Here is a 26497-nt window from a genome sequence, read left to right on the forward strand (position 1 = left end):
ACTGTATTTATGAACACAAATATTTTAATCAGAATATTTAAATTAATAAAACATGTATCAACCATATGGACAAATTTTCATTGATGAAGCATTTTCCAAGTTTATTCCAATGTCATTGTCAATTTAATTCCTTAGTCAATTTTCTATATCAGGCAAATATTTCCAAACTCCTTTATTTTCATTTTTATTTTGTTGAAATTATTTTTATCAGTATCAGTTATTTTTATACAAATGTTACATTAAGGACTTGATTTATTAATCTGGTTTTTCCCATTTCATTTTTACTATATTAAAGCATCTGCTACTCCTAGTTGTTTTATTTTTTTGGCCATTATATATACTGAGTCTAATGTGGAGGGGGAAGATATGCAAATATGAAGATTTTTAAGATTTAAGCATTGCATCATTTTTTTACAGCAAGTTTTCTATGTGCAGTTTTAGCCAGTATCAGTTTTATTATGTTTATTTCTCACAGTAATATATATCATGCAGTAGAAACAAGATTAGGAGCATATTTCTTATAGCAATAGCAAATAACATCAGGATAAATACATAGGATCAAAACAGGCTGAAATATTTTTAGGATCAAAATGACAGGTTTAAGACATTCTGCTCCATGCCAACTTTCTTGATGTAATAAGACAGGGAGTCAAAGAATCTATCTGATAAAACTTCCTGTCAAAAATGGAATTAAGGTAAAATTTGGTTCTCAAAAAATACTAGATAGATATTATTCTGTACTTCAGTAATACCAAAACATGAAGGCAGTTATCACAGTGAAGGGATAAGCTATCAATGAATAAGGATGTCTGTCTGCTACTTCAAAGGATTCTTGCAGTAATGTGGGCAGCATTAATCTATTTCTTTAACAAAGACAACCCTGCAATGTTAACTAGACAAGTATTTACTTACCAGATTTTGTTATATGATAAATTGAGTTCACGTAATTTTAACAGCTTGTCCATTCTCTCAATCTTTCCTATTAGATTATAGCTGAGATTCAGTACTTCAAGTTTAATACACTTTTCCAAATTTTCGATATACTAATTGGAAAGAAATGAATACTTTATACAACAGATGCTTTGACATAAAGTGTAATATGTAAGTATGTGCATTAGGGGCTGCTTGGATCAGTCACCCGAGAATAATATACTGTTACTGCTCTCCTGGACAGCTCCTCGGTGTGGCTCTCCTTTACCAGGAGTAGCAGCTCTCCTTAAACTGCCAAATTTTCCTTGCCCCTTAACCAACAATACTTCCGATGCACTAAGAAAATCAAGACTATTCAACAAGAATTCCCCCACTATCCTTTCCTCCAACTTTTCTGTGCTTCTCCCTCCCTCCTCTCCTTTTTCCTTCAAAGTTCAGCTAAGTATATATGCTCTTGCATAACCTCGCCCATCTCCTCCTACCAAGTTCTTGAATCTTCAGTCTCTCTCTCTCCTAGATCTTCCTCCCAAATTTAAAAAGTCGTTATTCAACAGATATTTATTACACACTTACTACATACCAGATGTGGGACCAGGCAATGGAAATGCACCAGTAAACAAGACAATTTCCCTGCTGCAGGAGCCATGTTCTACATGCTCAGTGTCTGCATAAACAAATCACCTCACACTGAACTTTCCTATCAAGCGATCATTTTATCTCCCTTAGTTGCCACCATGTTCTCACAACAGATATGTACATTTCCTCTTTCTGCCTTCTATTCACTCTTATTTGATTGGTACGGCAATATATCTTCTGCCTTTATTATATATTCAAATAGTTGTCTCCAAGATAACCATTCACTCATCCATCACACATACATTTTTTTTCATTAAGGTATCATTGATATACATTTATGAAGGTTTCACATGAAAAACAATGTGATTACTACATTCACCCATATTATCGAGTCCACTTCCCCATACCCCATTGCAGTCACTGTCCCATCAGCATAGCAAGATGCCACACAGTCACCACTTGTCTTGTGCTACACTGTCTTCTTCCCCATGATTCCCCCTACACCATGTGTACTCATCATAATACTCCTCAATCCCCTTCTCCCTCCTTCCCACCCACCCGCCCCCACCCCTCTCCTTTGGTAACCACTAGTCCCTTCTTGGAGTTTGTGAGTCTTCTGCTGTTTTATTCCTTCGGTTTTGCTTCATCGTTATACTCCACAAATGAGGGAAATTATTTGGTATTTGTCTTTCTCTGCCTGACTTATTTCACTGAGCATAATACCCTCTAGCTCCATCCATGTTGTCGCAAATGGTAGGATTTGTTTCTTTCTTATGGTTGAATAGTATTCCATTGCATCACACATACATTTATCAGTCATGGAGTAGGTGCCAGGAGCTGTTCTAGGTATTAGAAAAACAGTAGTGTAGTGAATAAGGAAAACAAGGTTCTTATTTTCATTCACAGAGAAAGCCAATAAACAAAGAAACAACATTTTCAGACACTAATGCTTACTCACAAGCAAATAAAGATAACATGATGTGACAGAATGCAAAGCATCAAGAGGGCAGATTTTGTCTGCTCAAGTTCACTGCTATAGCACTAATGCGTGGCACATACTGGGTGCTAAATAAACATTTGTTGAGGAGTTGCGGCTAACTGCAATTGGGTGGTAAGAGAAGGCCTCATGGAGCAGGTACACTGAGGTGAGACTTTAATAATAAGAAGCCAGCTCTTTGAACATCTGGGGGAAGAGAATACCAGGCACAGAAAAAATTACAAAGGTCCTAAAAGAATGAACTTGGGGGGCTAAAGAAATAGAAGGAAGGGCTTTTTAACTCCTAAATCCAAATGACTTCTTCTGTTTTCATCCTATCTGATGATTCTGTGAGCATTTTATATCATCCTTTCCTGCCTGAAGCTCCACTTCCTTTGGCCTCCATTCATCATACTCCTGGATGTTCTGTTTCAACAGCCCCTTCAGATTTCTTCATTGGGTCTGTCTCTCCCATGTGCTCTCTCTACTTCTCTGATTCCCCCTATTTCTCCTCTTAATTCTAGGCATTCTTTACACTAAGCTCTAAATTCGCAGAGATCAGAAACTAAGCTTATTTACCTCTGTATCTAATCTTGCAGTCTAACACAAGTCTGGCAAATAATAATCAGACAGTAAAGATTTACTAATTTGATTTCATTTTCACAACTTTAAGCTCCAGCATGTCTCCTTTTTCTCTCTTAATTACACAAGACACAAATATATTCTAATAACAATTTCAAACAAAACATAAAAAGCTCTCTTCACTGGGTCCCTAGGTCACTGTAAAACAATCCTACTGCTCAAAGGTAACCATTGTTATAAGCTGGTATATATACATACAGACCTTTCTATTCATTTACATCATATATGCACACATTAGAAAAATAACTTTTAAAAAATATTTTGAGACCTTACTATACAAAATGTTTAAGAACTTGTTATTTTTCATTAAATACACTATGGACATTTCTCCATATTAATACACAGCGCTCTTATATTTTTCAAGAAACTTGACAGTATTTTATGGTACAATGCACCATAATTTATTTAACAAATCCCCTATTGACATACATTTGGTTTAAGCAATGCTTAGAAAATGACTATACAGATACTTTTGGAAGCATGTGCAAATATCAGTAGAATAGACATTGACAAATAGAATTGCTAGGTTGGTGAGTATAAACTCAGTAAGGATAAACTCAATTGCTGGATTAAATAAGCATATTTGAAAATCAGATAAATGCTTCCAAACTTCATCAAATGCTATACCAATCTATATCCACTAGGCCCAAATGAGAATACCCACTTTCCACACCTTTCTGAACATTGAAATAATCTTTTTAATTCTTGGCCATTATGCATACAAGATAGAAAATGGGATAAAAATTGTTTTATTTCACATTTCTTTGATACTAATGAAGACAAATACATTTTCATGTTATACTAATCATTTATAATCCTTTTGTGTTCTATACTCTGTTCATATAGCCTATTTATATTCTTTGCACATTTTCCATTGAGTTGTCTCTTTCTGAATTGTAGGAGCTCTTTATATTATGTGGATATTATTATATATGTTGGAAATACTACCTACCAGTTTGTTTTCCTTTTAACTTTTTAAAAGATATCTTTCATTCAACACATTTTTAGCCTTTATGTAAGCTATAGATGTCAATATTTTTCTTTGTGATATTAAGGTTGGTGTTTGCTTAGAAGGGATTTCCCAACTAAGATTTTAAAATATATTCTCCTATATTCTTCCCTAATACTTCCACAGCACTTTTATTTGTGGATTTGTGTATTATTTTCATTAATATCTTCAACCTTCTGAAATTAATTTTTGTGACTAATGTAGTAGGCATCTAAATCTGTATTTTTTCCAGTTAAAAAAATAAGTTGCCTATTACAATGTATTTATGCTATATAGTTTATGAATAAAATGGCAAACACTCTACAACAGAGATCAGTAAACTTTTTCTCTAAAAAGCCAGGTAGCAAATATTTTTGCCTCTGTGGGCCATGGAGTCTCTGTGACAACTACTCACCTCTGCTATTGTGCAAAAACAGCCACAGACAGTATGTAAACAAATTGGTGTGGCTGTGTTCCAATAAAATTTTATTTACAAAAATAGGCAGAATGCCTGATTTGGTGTGCAGGCTATGGTTTGCCAACCCCTTCTCTTAAGATAGTCAATAATATATAGGAGCTTATAAATCTGAAGATGTCATAGTTTTGATGTAGAACTTTCACTGGAAACATATAAAAGCTCTGCTCCAAATTAGGTGATGTTATAGGACAAGATGTTACTAAAAGTCTAATATAATATTTTTTTCTTTCAGTTTTAAAGCACAGAAAAATAAAAAACAATGTCTGTATTCAGAAAGACAACCTACCCTAAATTTCTTGCCACCATCTTTAGAAAGTGAAAGGTTCAGAGATTTTACCAAGGCCAAATTGTCCTGTTTACTCAGTTTTTTAACAAGGGCTTCTGTAATATATCGAACTCCCGCATGTGAATCAGCTTCTGAAATTATAGAAACAGATCATCATCAGTAAAAGACATGAATACTCTGAAAAATAAATTGTTTTGATGTTACATAACAGAATAGGTTTTAAGCCATATAATTATAAAAATGGCTGGCTAGTTCTAACTGCAATGTTTTAATAATACTATTTTACTTTAATGTAGCATTTCATAATAATGACAATAAATTATACTCTAGACATTAGCTGTGGCAAGCTTTGTGCTAAATGCTTTACATTTACAAAATTTAATTTGTACAATAAACCTCTGCGATAGAAATTACTATTTCCATTTATTTAAAAAATTACAATAACTTACTTAAGACCTTGTAGCAAGTAATGTGCAAATCCAGGACTTTAACTCAGGTAGATGAATCCAAACTCATGCTTTTAATCATATGCAGCACTCAAGACGTTTTCAGCAATATTTTAATGTCATTTTTTTTAATAGCCTGTACTATTTAGTTGTTTTTTGTTGTTGTTTTAAATCCCAATCTAAGGTTCAGAAATGCTGGCATTCTTATTTTAAAAAATCCTCTTTTCCTAAATTATTTTTTTTATGGTGAGAAACTCAAATTTGTTGAGTTTCAATAGAGAAGATCACAACGTATTTTATAGATAAGTACTAATTCAATGGGTAGTATGCCCTGCCTAAGACTTTCCTGGATATTGCCCTCAAAGCTTTGAAAGCTATGTAATATTTAACAAAAGTAGACATAAAAAGAAAATTGTCTCGTTTTTTTATTTATGAGTCAGAAGAAATTAATCCTGGGCTGAGATCTAAGCTATGGGCCAAAGATTCCCTATGATTATTTATAAAAAGTTAATACTGTATTTATTTTGGTTCAAAATAAAATAAATTTTTTTCTTTAATTTGGGATGTCCTAGTTAAGAAAACAGTGTACCAACTGGCAGCAAGGGTATAGTCTAAACTCAAGCTGATAATATTTACTAAAAAAAACTGATCATAGTCACATCAATAGAGCTTGATGGCTGTGATTTCATGACTTAGCACAGAAATCATATATATAAATCATAGAATTCTCTCACATTTCATCATATTAAATAGATTCTTAGAAAAAAGAATGTAGTTTTGAAAACGGATACCCAGACAGAATGTTTGTAAGAAAAAAATAAAAACCCTGGTGAAACATATACATGCTCCTTATGTGGAAATCAATCTATAACAGATAAGCAGTTTGCCAATTAGCAGACTAGAATAGCCCAAGGATAACATTTTTATCCTGAATTAAAGCATTCCACAATAAAGTGAACAGATATGCACCCCCCCCAAACCAAGGATGATGGTATATTTGGCATATGAGCTTTAAAACAATCTTCCACCATAGGAAATAAAGCTTCTTTCTGGAAACTTGCTTTTCTAACCCTTTCAGACATCTTCACCCTTACCCTGTCCTCCTCCACTTGATCCTTCACTGTCCTGACACAATTTCTGTCCACAGAAACAACAGGTCAAGTTAGAACCAGGATAGATGTTATATTTGGACCAAATAAGTAAATTCAATATTTTCCATCTCTACGTAAGAGCATGTGGTCAAATTCTTAGATTAAAAATCAATACCTTTATGGTCTTGGTAGTCCAAAAGAATAGTGTTTTCACCTGCAAGCATCTTGACTTGTTCAGACCACTGTCCTCCAGAATGAAAAGGCAGAGTTTCAGATCTGCGTAAAGGTGAAAGTGACCTAGATCTCATATTGGACATACGAGGTGATCGACTAGGAGAGTGAGATGATGGTGGTATCTTCGCTATGGAAAATTTTTGCTGAGAACATTTCTTCATTGCAAGAATAGAGCCAGGGATCCTTCAAAATCTGTAAAGAGTTTTCAGTATAAAGAACCAGGTTAATTGTTAGAGCTATCAAACTATCATAACTAATCTATTTCTAGAATTTTCAAGACTATAAAGTTATAAACTAGAGAGGTTATAGATGCTAGGACCTACACTACTCCAAGCTGATGGAAGCAAACACTATTTCACATTGCCGATCACCTTGCCAGAGATAAAAGAGAGACAGACCTCCAGAGGGTCCTGAATTAATACATGCTCCAGCCAGAAGTCCTACCTATCATTTCTGTTCTCTATTGGACCAAACTAGTCACAACACCTCTTCTACACACAAGGGGTCCTAGAAGGCAGGTAGGTGGATATATTAACCAGCAGTATTTAATACTAGTGAGCAATCTCTCCGTCCTGAAACAGTTTCTTCCTTTGGCTTCTGGGACACCACATTCTCCTGATATCCTCCTGCCTCCCTGGCCTCCTTTGCTGGCTCACATCCCTCTATTCAATCTTTAAACATCGTAACTCCTCAGGTCACTTCTACTCTCTCTCTTAATTTCATTTTAGACAATCTAATACACACTCATGGCTCTGAATACCACCTGTATATTGATATTTTTATCTTTTTTTTGTATCATTAATCTACAATTACATGAGGAACATTATGTTTTCTAGACTCCCCCCATCACCAAGTTCCCCCCACATACCCCATTACAGTCACTGTCCATCAGCGTAGTAAGATGCTGTAGAATCACTACCTGTCTTCTCTGTGTTGCACAGCCCTCCCCATACCCCCCCACATTATACATGCTAATCATAATGCCCCCTTTCTTCCCTCCCCCCACTTATTCCTGCCTTCCCTCCAATCCCCCCCAGTCCCTTTCCCTTTGGTAACTGTTAGTCCATTCTTGGGTTCTGTGGGTCTGCTGCTGTTTTGTTCCTTCAGTTTCTTTGTTCTTATACTCCACAGATAAGTGAAATCATTTGATACTTGTCTTTCTCTGCCTGGCTTATTTCACTGAGCATAATACCCTCTAGCTCCATCCATGTTGTTGCAAATGGCAGGATTTGTTTTCTTCTTATGGCTGAATAATATTCCATTGTGTATATGTACCACATCTTCTTTATCCATTCATCTACTGATGGGCACTTAGGTTGCTTCCATTTCTTGGCTATTGTAAGATATTTGTATATTTAACCCAACCTTTCTCTGAGTTCCATATTCCTATTCCCAACTGCCTATTTAATATCTCATTGGCATCCTAAACTTAAAATGTCCAAAGTTAATTTATCATTTCCCTCATTCCTCCCTCATTTTCCTTCCCGTTCCTCCTCCAGTATTCCCTAACTACTGAACAATACTCATGGGAATAAGTTGGGAACCTGGGAGTCATTCTTGATGCTTCCCGTTCCCTCTTTACCATCAGTCAATCAGCAAGTTTTGTCAATTCTACCTCTTAAATCTCTCAACTTAATCTACTTCTTTCCATCTCTACTCTCATCCACTCTAATCTAAGCCTCATCAAACTACTGTAATAGCTTCTAACTGATCTGTCTACAAACTCTCTTGCCTTCCTCCTTGATCACTACATTGCAGTCAGACAGCGAGTGACCCATTTAAAAACTAAATCTGTCAGTCTGTGATGGTATGGCCCCGTCTCTCCAGTTTCACTTCTGTTACTTGCTCCCTTAACTGTGAAGGATTCAGCCACATGGACCTCCACACATAATTTCTTCTGCTGCAAATGTTTATCCTCTTTTTTTAAAATCTATTTTCTCTTTTTTTTTATTGTGGCAAAATACACGTAACATAAAATTTACCATCTTAACCATTTTTTAAGTGTACAATTCAGTGGTTTTAAACACATTCATAATGTTGTGAAATCATCACCACCATTCATCTCCACACCTCTTTTCACCTTGTAAAAGTGAAATTCCAAGCCCATTAAATAACTCCCCATTCTGCCCTCTGCAGCTCTTGGCAACCATTGATTCTACTTTCTGCCTCTGTGACTCTGACTACCCTTAGGTATGTCACACAAGTGGACTCATACTGTAGTTGTCTTTTTTGTGACTGGCTTATTTCACTTAGCATACTGTCTCCAAGATTCATCCATGGTACAGCATGTCAGAATTTACTCCTCCTTAAGACTGAATATTCCATTGTATGAATATACACATTTTGCTTACACACTCATCTGCTAATGAACACTTCGGCTGCTTCTCATGTTCAGCTATTGTGAATAATACTGCTATGGACATGGGTATACAAATATCTCTTCAAGGCCCTGATTTCAAGTCTTTCCAGTATACATTCAGAAGTGGAATTTCTGGATCATATGGCAATTCCATTTTAAATTTTTTGAGGAACGGCCATACTGTTTTCCACAGCAGCTACACCATTTTACATTCTGAACAACAGTGCATGGGGGTTCCAATTTCACCATATTCTTGCCAACACTTGTTATTTTTTCTTGTGTATGTATATATTTTTAAATAGTAACCGTCCTAATGTGTGTGAGGTGGTATCTCATAATAGTTTTGATTTGCATTTCCCTAATGATTAGTGACACTGAGCATCTTCTCATGTGCTTACTGGCCATTTCTATACCTTTTTTGAACAAAAGTCTCTTCAAGTCCTTTGCCCATATTTAAATCAGGTTACTTATTTTGTTGTTGTAGAGTTTTAGAGCTTTCTCTATATTCTGTGGATATTAATCCCTTATCAGACATGTGATTTACAAATATTTTCTTTCATTCTGTGGGTTTTTTTGCTGTTGATATTGTCTTTTGAGGCATATAAAATTTTTCATAAAGTGCAATTTGTCTTTTTTTGTTGTCATCTGTTCCTTTGGTGTCATATCCAGAAATCATCACATTAGAAGGATTAAATACAACTCTATGAAATAAGTGTTATTATCCCCCATTTTAAAGATTAAGAGCTTGAATAAACTGTTCAAAGTTCCATAACTATCTGGTTAATCCAAGACTTGAACCATGATCTGATTTCAAAGCCCTTGTTTTCATAACCATGTCATGTTGCTGAGTTTTCTGCAGTTTAGATTATGCTTGATTTGCTAAGGCCTAGTATAGTGCCTTACACAAAACAGACCATAAATAAATGCCACTAAATGACCTTGATTAATGGATGACATATACTTTAAAAACTGAAAATTGAATGAAACAATAGCATCACTGAACTCATGATCTAGCTTAAGGTAACTAGTTTGAAGAAAACAAAAACCTACTATATATGTTTTGAAAAGATATCACTATTTGACAGTTATATAGCACAATATGACCAGCTGCCTTGTTCCAATAGTCTAGTACACTTTAAACTTCAAACTTATATATCTTCACTTTCTTTTATTTTTTCACTTAAACCATCCATGTAAGTCAGAAAAGCTTCTCTCCAATTCATGTACCTGCTATTTATGCCATAGCTACAAGGCTTTTGGTCCTAATTTTGTTAAGTGTAGTAAATAATTTTTGTGTCTTGTATCACACCATTATGCTATGGAAAAGAAGTCTTTTAGTAATACTGTTGATTCTGTACTAAACTGTACTGGTGTTCTCTTTCAAAATAATAATAATATACTCAAACTTGAGAAGAGCTAAGTAGCATGTGCTTTAAAGGTAACATTTTATTTATTTCTGAATTAAAAATACTTCTCATAGGGGCAAGAGATTTAAAAGATAAAAAAGGAGAGGAACAGGGTCCAGTTCTCATTTCAATTTATCTTTCTCTATCCCAAAACATGAAAGTCATAAAATCAGAATAATAGTGTGTGCTACATGCTACAGCAATACACTTTCTATTTCTTGAGTTTCTTGGTTAAAAAGACAGCACATCCTATATCTTTAGGCAACACAATTGTTTTGGATCCCACATCTTAGTCTTCTAACTTCTCAAAATATTGAACCATCCTGAATTCCTCTCATAATATCCTAATGACCCAGACCCACTGGGCCTCACTAGACTATCATGAGGTCCTTTGTAACCTCCCCTGAACAGAAAAATCCTGCTTTACTCATTTATAAAATTAAAAAAATATTAGGATAGATCCCAGAAATCTAGGTCAACTCCTTCCTTTTATGAATTGTAACAAGAAAGATTAAGTGATGGTTCTAAAGTCACAGTGCATTCCCAGATCCCCTCCCTGGGTTGCAATAGCTGGTGTAAAGCCTGGACACTGAAACAACAGATACATAGTAGCTAACTCAGCCAACTGGGCTTAGGGATTTACTATGCTTGAGACTGGCTGGCCTTCTTTATTACCTGGAGGTAATAAATCTTCAACTATAATTTTAAGGGCGGGATGGGGATGTTGTTTAACCCTAGGATGTAGCTGGCATTCATATAAACAAAGATGGAGCAATAGAAAAGAGAAGACACAGCTTTCAGGTAGGGCTAGAGTATGCGAAGGGGCAGGATAAAGAAAAAACAAAACAAGCAAACCAAGTCCAGATCTGGAGACACATTTTGAAGGCCCAGAAGGTGGTCTGCAGAGCAAGAGTAAGTTACTGAAGTGATGCAATTATCAGAATCATATGACCAGGCAGCAGAACACTACCCATCCTGTCACTTCCAAACTTAGATATTTGCCCTGATCTAACAATCCCAGCCATCACAGTTTAGCAGAGACTACACCTTTACTTCTGTTCAGCCTAACATTTGTAACTTTCCGTCTTCTTTGATCTCCAAACGAGGAAGACCTTGATAATCCCCAACCCTCCCCTCTCTCTTCCAAGCCCATTCCAATATGCAAATAGCCATCTTGGTTTCTTGTCCTCCATATCCCTCTCCACTACATATTTTAGCCCTTTAATCACATCTCAGTACTTTCCCTACAATTCTACCTCATCCCATATCCTCTAACCTATTTAAATACCCTTACTCTTTAACTTTCTCTAGTCCTTTCAAATATCCTGATACCCATTCCTCTTCAAAGGCAATTCTCCCATCCTACGCTTGTCAACCTCTGCCTCTTATCCTTCATCCCATTCTGATTGCCAAGTTTTCCCACAAATTCAACCCTAACTCCCTAACTCTGTATTAGTCCCCTCCATTTCTCTATAGCTCTTTCTAGAACTCTGCCTCAACACTTCTATAAGCCATCCTGATTCCTCAAAATGCTCCTGCCAATAAATATTCTAACATCTTGATCCACTCCAACATTCTTCTAATTATAGTCCTTCTCAAACAAAACACTTAAACCTCCACCCATTTCTCTTCATCTGAACACGACTGCTTACCTGCTTGCTTTTCTCTTCTAATGCCCTGACCCCTATTAACATTCTACTGACATCCTGAATTCTCCTCTCCTATCTCTCTGCATTCTACATAGGTACCCTAAAACCCAAGCTTCCAATCTCTTTCCATTAATTAATTTATTCAGCCATTCAATTTTATTGAGCAATTTTTAAGCACCATGAACTGTGCTTGGCTTTAAGAATACATGGCTCAGAAGGTATGGTTTCTACATTCAAGAGGCACAAAAAGATATCTCCCTACTATATATGGTCTCTGCACAAAGTAGTCTCCTTTGTAACACCTTACAATTATAATTACATGATTGTTTGTGAAATAAGTTGATTATTGCTTGCTTCTAAGCTCCAAGACAGCAGAGACTCTATTTGTCTATTGTTGGTACACAAGAAATATTTGTTGAATGAATCAAGGGTCATGCTAAGCATTCTAAAGACATTACAAAATTTAAATCCCTGCAGAAGGTGTGTAAGTCCAGACTTATTAACACCATTTACAAGTGGCAATGTATTATTAAGAATTAAAAGCTTGGATTCTGGAACTAACGGACCCAAGTTCAAATCCTAATTTACCACTTCTTGTATGACATTAAGCAAATTAACCTCTCTAATCCTCAGTTTCCTCACACAAATGGGGATGGCAACCTCACGTAAGTTATTTTAAATTCTAAATGAGTTAATACATGCAAAGGACCTAGAACTGAATCTTACACGAAGTATATACTCAAAAGCCATTAGCAATTATTTTTACAAATGAAAAAACATGCTCAGGAAGGTTAAATATGCCCAAAGTCACAGAGCCGGTTAAGTAACACCAGATGGCAGAACCAAGACTTGAACCCAAGTTTTGACCCATCAAAATTCACCCATCCTTTAACCAATATCCAACAAAACATTTGCTCTTCCTTTCCCCTTAACATTTCTTCCCTATTTCCTCGCATCCTTCTCCATGTACTGCACGTATTCTGTCCGATACCACGACCCCGTCCGGACACCCTCCCACCCTGTATCCCTGTCCTTCCGCACAGACACCGGGCACACCCACCCCACCGCCCTCCCCTCGGTGGCGGGGCCCGCACCCTAACGTCCACAGCGCCCCACACTCCGGCCTTCTTTCCCCAGTCGCTGCCGCCATCCCGACCCCTGGCCTTGTTCCTTCTCATCCAAACCTCCCTCCTTCATCCTGCTCCCCACGCCCGTTCCGGGCCCTCCCCTCCTTCCCATCCAATCCCAATTCCAAGGCACACGCCCCCGCCCCGAATCCATCCCGAGCCGGCCCACCCCACGCTCGGTCCAGGCCTTCCCGCCTTCGCGCCGGCCCCCACCGCTCCGTCCGGATGTCGGGGAACGGCCTCCACCAGGCCCGGCACTCACCGCGGAGAAGCCGGGCGGAACGGGCCCGCGAGAGCAGGCGGCGCGGGAGACGCGTAAGTCGCTCCCTTCAGGCGCTCAGCGGAGCGGCGGCCATTTTGTTGTGTTGTGCCCGTTGCCGAGGGGCAGCGCGGCGCGAGGGCGGGGCCTGATACGACCACGCCCCCGGACCCGGGGGGGGCGGGGCGGGGCTTCCCGCCGCTTCTGCCGCCTCAGGGGTTGGCGCGCGACATCGCAGGGGCTGCATAGGGCGCGAGGCTTCAAGGCGGAACGGAGCCTATGTGAGGCGAGGTTTCCTGCGGCAGGCGACGACTTTCCCGTTTGTCTCCCTAACCCTGAGGCGACGCTGCGGACCCCTCTCGCCCGGGCCAGAGGATTACCTGAGGGAACGCCGCGGTGCTGTCGCTGCTGGCAGCACGCCTCTCCTTCCACGGCCTATTTGAGACGAATTTTCTTCAGACCAGACGTGGGTGAACCGCAGAGCGAACGGCTGAGGGTTAAGGGAGACCAGCCTGGGAATCCAGGCAGCGAATATAGTATATATATCCCTGCGGGCTGTGGAGAACATTCCTCAGGTCGGTGACCGGGGGGGTGGAGGGGGGCACTAAGGCAAGAAGTATCTGAGGAGACTTCAGTTGGGGCTTGCCTGGAAGAGCTGCATTTCGCCACATATATTCAGCAGATATTTAAAGAGAATCTGGCAGATGCTGTGCTGGATGCCAGGGAAATACAGTGAATTTTTTTTTGTAAGTTGGCACCAAGGACGCCTTCCTGCAGTCCAGCCTCCCATTTCCCAGCTTGTGACACTACCAAAGGTGGCATCCCCTCCAGAAATCTCCAATCACTACTTCTTTCACCATCATCTTGGAATCTTAACAGCTTGCTTGCTCAAAAGACCCCCATCCCCGCACAATTCTTAGCTTCATTAGGACCGCCAATCCCCCAGTCTTACCATTTTCTCACGCAGTTAATTCCTTCCTTCATCATAGATTCACGGGCATCTTTGTAACACTATTTTAGAAATTCCCTCTATCCGTGCCTCAGTTCCCTCATCTATGAAGTGTGGTCATCATGCCTACTTCCTGCAGCTTTCCTGACAATTATAAAACTTAATGCACGCAGGAACGTAGAAGACTACCTGCCCCATAGTAAGTCTGCAGTGTTTTCGTTATCTTATCATTAGGCAAAGTTTTCCCAGAATAAGTGAAGTTTCATGCTAGGCTTCAAAGCGGAAAAATAGTCAAGAAGTAGAAGGGAGAGGGGGAGAAATAGCTCGGCAAATGGAACAACTTATGCAAACCCGAGGAAAATGGAGAAAAAGGAGCTTGGCAATCTGCTGAATGTTAGGGAGCTCGGTAGGGCTGGTGCAAAAATCTGGAGTGACGGGGCTACAGAGAAGAACCTGGAGGAGGAGGGGCCTTGTTAAAAGCCGCATTAGACACTTGGTGGTTTTTCCTACTCTGAGGCAGATTCACCTCAATAGGGAATTCAGGTGACTTCCAACAGGGGGCAGTATTCACATTCAGGTGGATGATACTCCCTCTCCACCCATGATTTACACAACATAGAAGGAAGCCCTTGGAGTTGTAGAAAACCCAAATTCCTGAAAAGCTTTAAATTTAAAAGAAAGGTGTATCCATTTTTTATCCACGCTCAGATGATACGGATTAGTTTGGAATATGTACATTGCTGAATTTTAGTTCTGTTATTTTTTGTTTTTATGTTTTATTTTTTATTAAGGCATTATTGATATACACTCTTATGAAGGTGTCACATGAAAAAACAATGTGGTTACTACATTTACCCATATTATCAAGTCCCCACCCATACCCCGATGCAGTCACTGTCCATCAGTGCAGCAAGATGCCACAGATCCACTATGTGCCTTCTCGGTGCTTTGTTTGTTTTAACACTCTTTTTCTCTTTTCCACCAGAGAATTGGTAATTCCACCAGAGAATTTATTGTGTAACCTCACTGTTGTGCCCCTCAACTCAAAATCTGTAGTGATATTCAGATGAGACCCATCATCAGTTCATGGTGTTGGTATAATTATCAGTCTTATTAGTAGCCATCAAAAATATACAGAAAATCCAGTGGATGGTGCAAATCACTTATTTTTCCCTTGGGTAGTCTCTCAATCCATATCCAGTTCACCTTGATGGGTACTCTCCAGTCCCTTCTTGTCCAGTTTTCCTCCTTCATCCAGACTCAGTACCCTCTACTGGTGTCTAGCATGATGAAGGCATTGATTGGACAGGCAGATGTCAGGAGGGAAAGCTTTTTCTAGCTAATTTGAATATTAACTGGCGCTCTTAGAATGGAAAAAGAACCTTCCTCCCCTAAGCAAGAGTGAAGATAGGAAAAGAATGAGGGCAACTTTATATTCCATGCTAATTTGTATTTACCTGATAGTATGAAGTTACTCTTCTGAGTTGTATTTATAACACAAATATTAGCCATGGCAGAGTGACCTACTATCCCTCAGTTCTTTTGTCCAGATGATAGCAAGGCCATTCTGTTTGTTTTAACTTGGCTCATGTTTTGCAACCCAGTTGAATCATTTTGCAAATTTGCTTCAGAGGAGAATCAGACTAGCTTATCACGCAGAGATGATAGTACTGCCATTTCTTCCTGTGACTTGCTTATGTGACTTTAAAAGTTAACTGAATTACAGATATATTTTTAAATAAATGCTTATTTTTTAATCTCATGAGGCAAGGTACAATTAAAAATATAAAAAATCATGTACTATGTCTAAATGGAAGTTCTGCATTAGACACTTAGGAATATTGATATTTGGATATAATCAGACTTTACACAAAATATAGGATGACCGGGCACTGTAAAATACCAGACTCTTGGGCTTGGCTTACAAAACCCTTGATAATCTTTCTTCAGTGTACTAGTGTGTTTTTTGTCTTGTTTAGTTGTTTGTCATCTGTCCTTACTCTCCTCTTTATTTATTTTGTCTGTGTGTAGTATTAAAACCTTACTATGTGCTGGGTTTGTGGGAATGCAATGGTAAATGAGATACTCATAGTATTTGCTTTCAAAGACATTGCAGTCTAGTGGGAAATAGACTTGCTGTTGTTCAGTGTGAATCCGTGTATGGGTCTGGATCTGGGGTGGAAAGAACCTCCAATGTCCAGTGTTTATAACAACCCAATCCATGGTAACCTTGAGCTGTTTCCAGTGCCAAAATCTGTAGAGACAATGAGACCTAAGGACTTTGGGACCTTCCTTGTGAGTTCAGATCTACTCTGTGGGAGGCCAGGACAGGCCTTATGTGCTCAGGTTCAAACCAAACTCTCAGGCAAACCTTGAACTTCCCTTCTCTGAACCATACCACCTAGATCCAAACTGTTTCATTCACCTCTCCAAAGCTAGGATGACTCTCCCTTGTGACTAGAGAATATTTATGATCGGAATAGCCTCTAATTACCATGTCCAAAGTATCCAGCTTTGAAATATTTTAAGCTCTAGTTCCTGTAACTTCCTAATTTTGAAGCTTTTTTAGGTTAACGTTTTGAATTTCTATAAAAGGGAAAGCTCTTCTCTTCAGAATTCAAGCTAATATAGGTTAAGTGACCAAATTCGGAAATTATCATTTTGCAGCCCTCAATACAAAGTTGATTCAAAGATTATCAATATATTTTAAAACAAGTACATGAAATATTTTTGGGGAAAAAGATACTCACTTGATCTCAAAATATCACCACAGATTACTTATAAATCATAAGTGATTACATGGGCAAAGTATCTTAACAAAGGGAACAAGGGAAGGAGAGATAAAACACACTTATTTTTAATTTTGGGAGATCCATATCCTTCCCAAACCCCATTGTAATGATAGTAAAGATATTATAAAAAGGGAATAAATGCAATAAATTAGGCATCAAAAAGGGAAGTGACCTATAGATAAATTTCTAGGAGAAGAAAAACAATGTCTTTATCCTGACAGGTAAATCAGAGATGAGGAAGATTCTGTCTACAGTGGGAGACAGTTACAGTACAAGGAGGAGACATAGAAAAGCTTCATTCACCTGGCTACTAGATATCACCACAAGGGCATCTTAGAGGCACCTCAAATTCAACATGTTCAAACTAAACTTATCTCTGTCCCTCCCCACTAGCAAAACTGCTTTTCCTTCTCCTATCTATCCCATCCCAGCAAAAAGTATCTTATATGACAAGGAGCCAAGATGTTTCCATGAGTAGAGCAGCAGAAATCTCCTCCCAAAACCACATATATCTATGAAAATATAACAAAGACAACTCTTCCTAAAATAGAGACCAGAGGACACAGGACAACATCGAGACCACATGCACACCTGCGAGAACTCAGTGCCTCGCAAAGGGGGTAAGATACAAGCCCCGGCCCGGCAGGACCCGAGCGCCCCTCCCCCCAGCTCCCGACAGGAGGAGAGGAGTCAGCAGGGAGGGAGAGGGAGCCCAGGACTGCTGAACACCCAGCCCCAGCCATCCGGACCAGAGCACAGACACAGTGCATGCGTGGGGTCCTGGATACTAGGGAAATAGGGCGGCAGGACCGGTGAGCGGGTGCCTGAGGCCGACACCAGAGAACAAAGAAACGGGAGTGGCCATTTTTTTTTCCTCTTTTTTTTTTTTCTTTTTGATGAGTGCTTTTTGGAAGTCTTAAAGGGACAGGGACCCCAATACTAGGGAAACAGGGCAGCAAGACCGGTGAGTGGGTGCCTGAGACCAGCACCTGAGGACAAAGAAAGTCGTGTTTTTCTTTTTCTTAATTGTTTATTTAAATTTTTGTTGTTGTTGTTGCTGTTGTTGTTTTGGTTTGGAGAGTGCTTTTTGGAAGTCTTAAAGGGGCAGGGCAGGACACTTAGTCCAGAGGCAGGGAATCTGGGGATCTCTGGGCACTCTAACCCCCTGGGCAGCAGGGAGCACGGAGGCCCCTTACGGAGATAAATAGCCTCCCGGCCGCTCCCCCTCCAATGAGGCTCCACCATTTTGGAGCAGCAGCCAGAGCCAGGTCACGCCCACTGCAACAGCGGAGATAAACTCCATAGCAGCCGGGCAGGAAGCAAAAGCTCTGTCTGCGCACAGCTGCCCACCACAAGCCACTAGAGGTCGCGATTCTCCCAGGAGAGGAAGGCCACAAACCAACAAGAAGGAAAGCTCTTCCAGCCATCACTCGTACCAGCTCTGCAAACTATCTCTATCACCATGAAAAGGCAAAACTACAGGCAGACAAAGATCACAGAGACAACACCTGAGAAGAAGACAGACGTAACCAGTCTTCCTGAAAAAGAATTCAAAATAAAAATCATGAACATGCTGATGGAGATGCAGAGAAAAATGCAAGAGCAATGGGATGAAGTCTGGAGGGAGATCACAGATGTCAGGAAGGAGATCACAGAAATGAAACAAACCCTGGAAGGATTTATAAGCAGAATGGATAAGATGCAAGAGGCCATTGAAGGAATAGAAACCAGAGAACAGGAACATATAGAAGCTGACATAGAGAGAGATAAAAGGATCTCCAGGAGCAAAACAATACTAAGAGAACTATGTGACCAATCCAAAAGGAACAAGATCTGTGTTATACGGGTACCAGAAGAAGAAGAGAGAGGAAAAGGGATAGAAAGTCTCTTTAAAGAAATAATTGCTGAAAACTTCCCCAAACTCGGGGAGGAAATAATCGAACAGACCACGGAAATACACAGAACCCCCAACAGAAAGGATCCAAGGAGGACAGCACCAAGACACATAATAATTAAAATGGCAAGGATCAAGGACAAGGAAAGAGTTTTAAAGGCAGCTAGAGAGAAAAAGGTCACCTATAAAGGAAAACCCATCAGGCTATCATCAGACGTCTCGACAGAAACCCTACAGGCCAGAAGAGAATGGCATGCTATATTTAATACAATAAAACAGAAGGGCCTTGAACCAAGGATACTGTATCCAGCACGACTATCATTTAAATATGATGGCAGGATTAAACAATTCCCAGACAAGCAAAAGCTGAGGGAATTTGCTTCCCACAAACCACCTCTACAGGGTATCTTACAGGGACAGCTCTAGATGGGAGCACTTCTAAAAAGAGCACAGGACAAAACACACAACATATGAAGAATGGAGGAGGAAGAATAAGAAGGGGGAGAAGAAAAGAATCTCCAGACAGTGTATATAACAGCTCAATAAGCGAGCTAAGTTAGGCAGTAAGATACTAAAGAGGCTAACCTTGAACCTTTGGTAACCACGAATTTAAAGCCTGCAATGGCAATAAGTACATATCTCTCAATAGTCACCCTAAATGTAAATGGACTGAATGCACCAATCAAAAGACACAGTAATAGAATGGATAAAAAAGCAAGACCCATCTATATGCTGCTTACAAGAAACTCACCTCAAACCCAAAGACATGCACAGACTAAAAGTCAAGGGATGGAAAAACATATTTCAGGCAAACAACAGCGAGAAGAAAGCAGGGGTTGCAGTACTAATGTCAGACAAAATAGACTTCAAAACAAAGAAAGTAACAAGAGATAAGGACACTACATAATGATAAAGGGCTCAATCCAAGAAGAGGATATAACCATTCTAAATGTATATGCACCCAACACAGGAGCACCAGCATATGTGAAACAAATACTAACAGAACTAAAGAGGGAAATAGACTGCAATGCATTAATTTTAGGAGACTTCAACACACCACTCACCCCAAAGGATAGATCCACCGGGCAGAAAATAAGTAAGGACACAGAGGCACTGAACAACACCCTAGAACAGATGGACCTAATAGACATCTATAGAACTCTACATCCAAAAGCAACAGGATATACATTCTTCTCAAGTGCACATGGAACATTCTCCAGAATAGACCACATACTAGCCCACAGAAAGAGCCTCAGTAAATTCCAAAATATTGAAATTCTACCAACCAATTTTTCAGACCACAAAGGTATAAAACTTGAAATAAATTCTACAAAGAAAACAAAAAGGCTCACAAACACATGGAGGCTTAACAACATGCTTCTAAATAATCAATGGATCAACGAACAAATCAAAATAGAGATCAAGGAATATATAGAAACAAATGACAACAACAACAGAAAGCCCCAACTTCTGTGGGACGAAGCGAAAGCAGTCTTAAGAGGAAAGTATATAGCAATCCAGGCACACTTGAAGAAGGAAGAACAATCCCAAGTGAATAGTCTAACATCACAATTATCAAAACTGGAAAAAGAAGAACAAATGAGGCCTAAAGTCAGCAGAAGGAGGGACATAATAAAGATCAGAGAAGAAATAAACAAAATTGAGAAAAATAAAACAATAGCAAAAATCAACGAAACCAAGAGCTGGTTCTTTGAGAAAATAAACAAAATAGATAAGCCTCTAGCCAAACTTATTAAGAGAAAAAGAGAATCAACACAAATCAACAGAATCAGAAATGAGAACGGAAAAATCATGACAGGCTCCACAGAAATACAAAGAATTATTAAAGACTACTATGAAAACCCATATGCCAACAAGCTGGAAAACCTAGAAGAAATAGACAACTTCCTAGAAAAATACAACCTCCCAAGACTGACCAAGGAAGAAACACAAAGGTTAAACAAACCAATTACGAGCAAAGAAATTGAAATGGTAATCAAAAAACTACCCAAGAACAAAACCTCGGGGCCGGACGGATTTACCTCGGAATTTTATCAGACACACAGAGAAGACATAATACCCATTCTCCTTAAAGTTTTCCAAAAAATAGAAGAGGAGGGAATACTCCCAAACTCATTCTATGAAGCCAATATCACCCTAATACCAAAACCAGGCAAAGACCCCACCAAAAAAGAAAATTACAGACCAATATCCCTGATCAATGTAGATACAAAACTACTCAATAAAATATTAGCAAACAGAATTCAACAGCATATCAAAAGGATCATACACCATGACTAAGTGGGATTCATCCCAGGGATGCAAGGATGGTACAACATTCGAAAACATCACCCACCACATCAACAAAAAGAAAGACAAAAACACATGATCATCTCCATAGATGCTGAAAAAGCATTTGACAAAATTCAACATCCATTCATGATAAAAACTCTCAGCAAAATGGGAAGAGAGGGAAAGTACCTCAATATAATAAAGGCCATATATGATAAACCCACAGCCAACATTATACTGAACAACAAGAAGCTGAAAGCTTTTCCTCTGAGATCAGGAACTAGACAGGGATGCCCACTCTCCCCACTGTTATTTAACATAGTACTAGAGGTCCTAGCCATGGCAATCAGACAAAACAAAGATATACAAGGAATCCAGATTGGTAAAGGAGAAGTTAAACTGTCACTATTTGCAGATGATATGATATTGTTCATAAAAAACCCTAAAGACTCCACTCCAAAACTACTAGAACTGATATCGGAATACAGCAGAGTTGCAGGATACAAAATTAACACACAGAAATCTGTAGCTTTTCTATACACTAATAGTAAACCAATAGAAAGAGAAATCAGGAAAACAATTCCATTCACAATTGCATCAAAAAGAATAAAATACCTAGGAATAAACCTAACCAAAGAAGTGAAAGACCTATACCCTGAAAAGTACAAGTCACTCTTAAGAGAAATTAAAGAGGACACTAATAAATGGAAACTCATCCCATGCTCATGGCTAGGAAGAATTAATATCATCAAAATGGCCATCCTGCCCAAAGCAATATACAGATTTGATGCAATCCCTATCAAATTAGCAGCAACATTCTTCAATGAACTGGAACAAATAATTCAAAAATTCATCTGGAAACACCAAAGACCCCGAATAGCCAAAGCAATCCTGAGAAAGAAGAATAAAGTAGGGGGGATCTCACTCCCCAACTTCAAGCTCTACTACAAAGCCATAGTAATCAAGACAATTTGGTACTGGCACAAGAACAGAGCCACAGACCAGTGGAACAGATTAGAGACTCCAGACATTAACCTAAATGTATATGGTCAATTAATATTTGATAAAGAAGCCATGGACATACAATGGCGAAATGACAGTCTCTTCAACAGATGGTGCTGGCAAAACTGGACAGCTACATGTAGGAGAATGAAACTGGACCATTGTCTAACCCCATACACAAAAGTAAATTCGAAATGGATCAAAGACCTGAATGTAAGTCATGAAACCATAAAACTCTTAGAAAAAAACATAGGCAAAAACCTTTTAGACATAAACATGAGTGACCTCTTCTTGAACATATCTCCCTGGGCAAAGAAAACAACAGCAAAAATGAACAAGTGGGACAATATTAAGCTGAAAAGCTTCTGTACAGCAAAAGACACCATCAATAGAACAAAAAGGAACCCTACAGTATGGGAGAATATATTTGTAAATGACAGATCTGATACAGGCTTGACGTCCAAAATATATAAAGAGCTCACACGCCTCAACAAGCAAAAAACAAATAATCCAGTTAAACAATGGGAAGATGAACTGAATAGACAGTTCTCCAAAAAAGAAATTCAGATGGCCAACAGACACATGAAAAGGTGCTCCACATTGCTAATTATCAGAGAAATGCAAATTAAAACTACAATGAGATATCACCTCATACCAGGAAGGATGGCTGCCATCCAAAAGACAAATAACAACAAATGTTGGTGAGGCTGTTGGGAAAGGGGAACCCTCCTACACTGCTGGTGGGAATGTAAATTAGTTCAACCATTGTGGAAAGCAGTATGGAGGTTCATCAAAATGCTCAAAACAGACCTACCATTTGACCCAGGAATTCCACTCCTAGGAATTTACCCTAAGAATGCAGCAATCAAGTTTGAGAAAGACAGATGCACCCCTATGTTTATCGCAGCACTATTTACAATAGCCAAGAATTGGAAGCAACCTAAATGTCCATTGGTAGATGAATGGATAAAGAAGAAGTGGTACATATACACAATGGAATACTATTCAGCCATAAAAAAGAAACAAATCCTACCATTTGCAACAACATGGATGGAGCTAGAGGGTATTATGCTCAGTGAAATAAGCCAAGTGGAGAAAGAGAAATACCAAATGATTTCACTCATCTGTGGAGTATAAGAACAAAGGAAAAACTGAAGGAACAAAACAGCAGCGGAATTACAGAACCCAAAAATGGACTAACAGGTACCAAAGGGAAAGGGACTAGGGAGGATGGGTGGGTATGGAGGGATAAGGAGGGGAAAGAAGAAAGGGGGTATTAAGATTAGCATGCATAGGGACGGGAGGGAGAAAGAGGAGGGCAGTACAACACAGAGAGGACAAGTAGCGATTCTACAACATTTTGCTATGCTGATGGACAGTGACTGTAAAGTGGTTTATAGGGGGGACCTGGTATAGGGGAGAGCCTAGTAAACATAATATTCTTCATGTAAGTGTAGATTAAAGATAAAAAAAAAAGAAAGAAAAGGGGGATTACTCCTTGACAGGATAAAACTAACTGTAAATCAACAATTAATGCATGCTTTAAATATCCTTAATTTTGATCACTTAAAGGGTGTCAGATAATCGGCTATGGAGGTACACTTTTCTGATAATATTCCTTTCTCTTAAAAAAAAAAAAAAGCAGTTCCTGTGTGGTGACCTACACAATGGTATAAAGGGCATATCAAAGTGTGGGCAAAGGGTCTGTTTGTGTTTATACAGAGGATCAAAGCCTAATTTTGCTACCCAGAAAATGAACTAAGATACGATATGAAGAAGAACTTCCAACATCAGCACTCTCTGGAAGAGTCATACCAGAAGATGATCATCAAAAAACCTCAACAAAGATCCAGGCAATGCTGCAGTTGTAGCTGCATCTATCCCACCGGTTCCCTGGACTTGCCATTGGAATGAAGAGGGAGATATCTAAGCTGGCCTGTGATTTCAGTAAAACAACAAATTTGACTGGATCTATACTGTTGGAACTCAACCAAGAATTAGGAGAAGTGCAAGTTCTAGCGCTCCAAAATCTTACAACTACAGACTATCTACTGTTGAAAGAACATATGGGATGTGAACAGTTCCCAGGAATGGGTTATTTTAATTTGTCTGATTTCTCTCAGACTGTTCAAGTACAGTTGGACAATATCCATCATATCATAGACAAATTTTCACAAATGCCTAGGGTGCCTAACTGGTTTCCTTAGCTTCACTGGAGATGGCTGGTAATTATAGATCTGCTTTGGTTATGTAACTGTATTCCTATTATGTTAATGTGTGTGTGCAATTTAATTAGTAGTTTAAAACCTATACATGCTTAAGTTACTCTACAAGAAGATATGTCAAAGAAATAATCAATCCTCCCATGTTTTCTTCCATCTGCTTCCTCTATAGCTTTTCTTCTTCCTTCCTAATTACAACCCTTAAGTAGAATTCATGCCTCATATCGAATTTACCGAGTATCATTATACTTTCAAGTGGTAAAGATACCTCAAGACAAATGCTGGGCATAGAAGCCACAGGGCATAAATCTGCAAAGAAGTAATAAGCTAACCTTTTCAAACAATATGGCTTCTCTCTCACTTACCAACTTTACATCTCCCTGTATGGCCCTGGAAGATGACTGGTTAGCCAGAGATGGGTAAGATTCCTCAAGGGAGGAACAACCTAAGACAGGCACAGTTGCAGGGGGGCCATCAGGTGAGAAATTGGGGATCAACAGTGGTGAGGCTTAGAACCTCACCCCCCCTGTTTTGAGAGAAATCTTCAGCATTGGTGGATGTTTTAATGCCCTTGTCTAGCTTGGATTAACACATAGTCTACAGGCACACACCTGATCATCTACATTTGCTCTCTTACAACACTAAACTATGTTTTCTACCTTTATCTTGCATCTACATACCACTTCAGCATTTTATTAAAAATAAAAATAATAATAATAATAAAGGGAGAAATGTGGCATCTACATATAAATCAAGTATAAAAATCAAACGAATATTCATATTTGAACTGATTGTTTATAGTTCATAAGGCATGATCAAAACCGAAAGTTTCTGTGATGAATGCCCTTGTACTGTTCACCATGTAAGAACTTATTCACTATGTAAGAATTTGTTCACCATCTAAGAACTTGTTCGTTATGCTTCAGAAGATTGGAGACTGATGAGAATTAGGCTTGGGGTGGATTAATGATTGTGCATTGAGCATTGACTCCCCTATACAGAATTTTATTGTTGTTAACAACCATTTGATCAATAAATATGAGAGATGCCCTCTCAAGAAAAAAAGAACAAAAAAACAAACAAAGAACAACAAAAAAGTATCTTATATCACTAGTTGCTCAAGCTAGGGACCTGGAGTCATCCTTGCCTCTTCCTTCTCTCTTCCTTTACACAAGCAATCACCAAGCCCTGCCCCTCAAATAGGTCCACTACTTCCCCATTCTACCACGTTCTAGACATGCTGTCTCCACTTCTTATATCTCAGCCTTTCCAATATGGATTGCCTCCACTGCTACACTAAAACTCTTAGCAAGATCACCAGTGACTTTGATGGTACTAAAACCAATGAAACAGTTTTCTGATTTCCTAAATTAAAGTTCTATCAGGAAACAGAATCTTTTTTTAATTATGGTATCATTAATACACAATCACATGAGCAATTGTGGTTACTAGATTCCTCCCATTATCAAGTCCCCACCACATACCCCATTACAGTCACTGTCCATCAACATAGTAAGATGCTATGGAGTCATTACTTGTCTTCTTTGCTATACTACCTTCCCCATGCTCACCCCTACATTATGTGTGCTAATTATAATGTCCCTTAATCCCCTTATCCCTCCCTTCTCACCCACCTTCCCCAGCCCCTTTCCCTTTGGTAACTGTTAGTCCATTCTTGGGTTTTGTGAGTCTGCTGCTGTTTTGTTCCTTTAGTTTCTCCTTTGTTGTTTTACACCACAGATGAGTGAAATCATTTGGTACTTGTCTTTCTCCACCTGGCTTATTTCACTAAGCATAATACCCTCTAGCTCCATCCATGTTGTTGCAAATGGTAGGATTTGTTTTCTTCTTATGGCTGAATAATATTCCATTGTGTGTATGTACCACATCTTTATCCAT

The 26497-nt window shown here is 38.8% G+C and overlaps 2 protein-coding genes across 13 annotated transcripts in view; one reads left to right on the top strand and one right to left on the bottom strand.

Moving 5' to 3' along the window:
* The window catches only part of CNTRL (centriolin), an 83365-nt gene extending 69345 nt beyond the window's left edge, over positions 1 to 14020 (bottom strand). For 6 of the 12 annotated variants that reach the window (XM_073225413.1, XM_037022250.2, XM_073225406.1 and 3 more), the window contains exons 1-4: positions 13451 to 14019; positions 6589 to 6839; positions 4877 to 5007; positions 913 to 1043 (exon numbers count right to left, since the gene is read on the bottom strand). In XM_073225413.1, the coding sequence (XP_073081514.1) occupies positions 913 to 1043; positions 4877 to 5007; positions 6589 to 6808 (482 nt within the window). In that variant the 5' untranslated portion in view covers positions 6809 to 6839; positions 13451 to 14019. Of the gene's footprint in view, positions 1 to 912; positions 1044 to 4876; positions 5008 to 6588; positions 6840 to 13155; positions 13173 to 13450 lie in introns of those variants that run through there. The other 6 variants (XR_012126499.1, XR_012126503.1, XM_073225426.1 and 3 more) reach the window with 3 other exon arrangements.
* The window catches only part of LOC108391143 (complement C5-like), a 55833-nt gene continuing 41603 nt past the window's right edge, over positions 12268 to 26497 (top strand). The window contains exons 1-3 of the mRNA XM_073218041.1: positions 12268 to 12279; positions 12671 to 12726; positions 13105 to 13503. Of these exons, the coding sequence (XP_073074142.1) occupies positions 12268 to 12279; positions 12671 to 12726; positions 13105 to 13503 (467 nt within the window). The remainder of the gene's footprint in view (positions 12280 to 12670; positions 12727 to 13104; positions 13504 to 26497) is intronic.

The sequence above is a fragment of the Manis javanica genome, chromosome 2 (genome assembly GCF_040802235.1).
Source record: "Manis javanica isolate MJ-LG chromosome 2, MJ_LKY, whole genome shotgun sequence".
Lineage (NCBI taxonomy): Eukaryota > Metazoa > Chordata > Mammalia > Pholidota > Manidae > Manis > Manis javanica.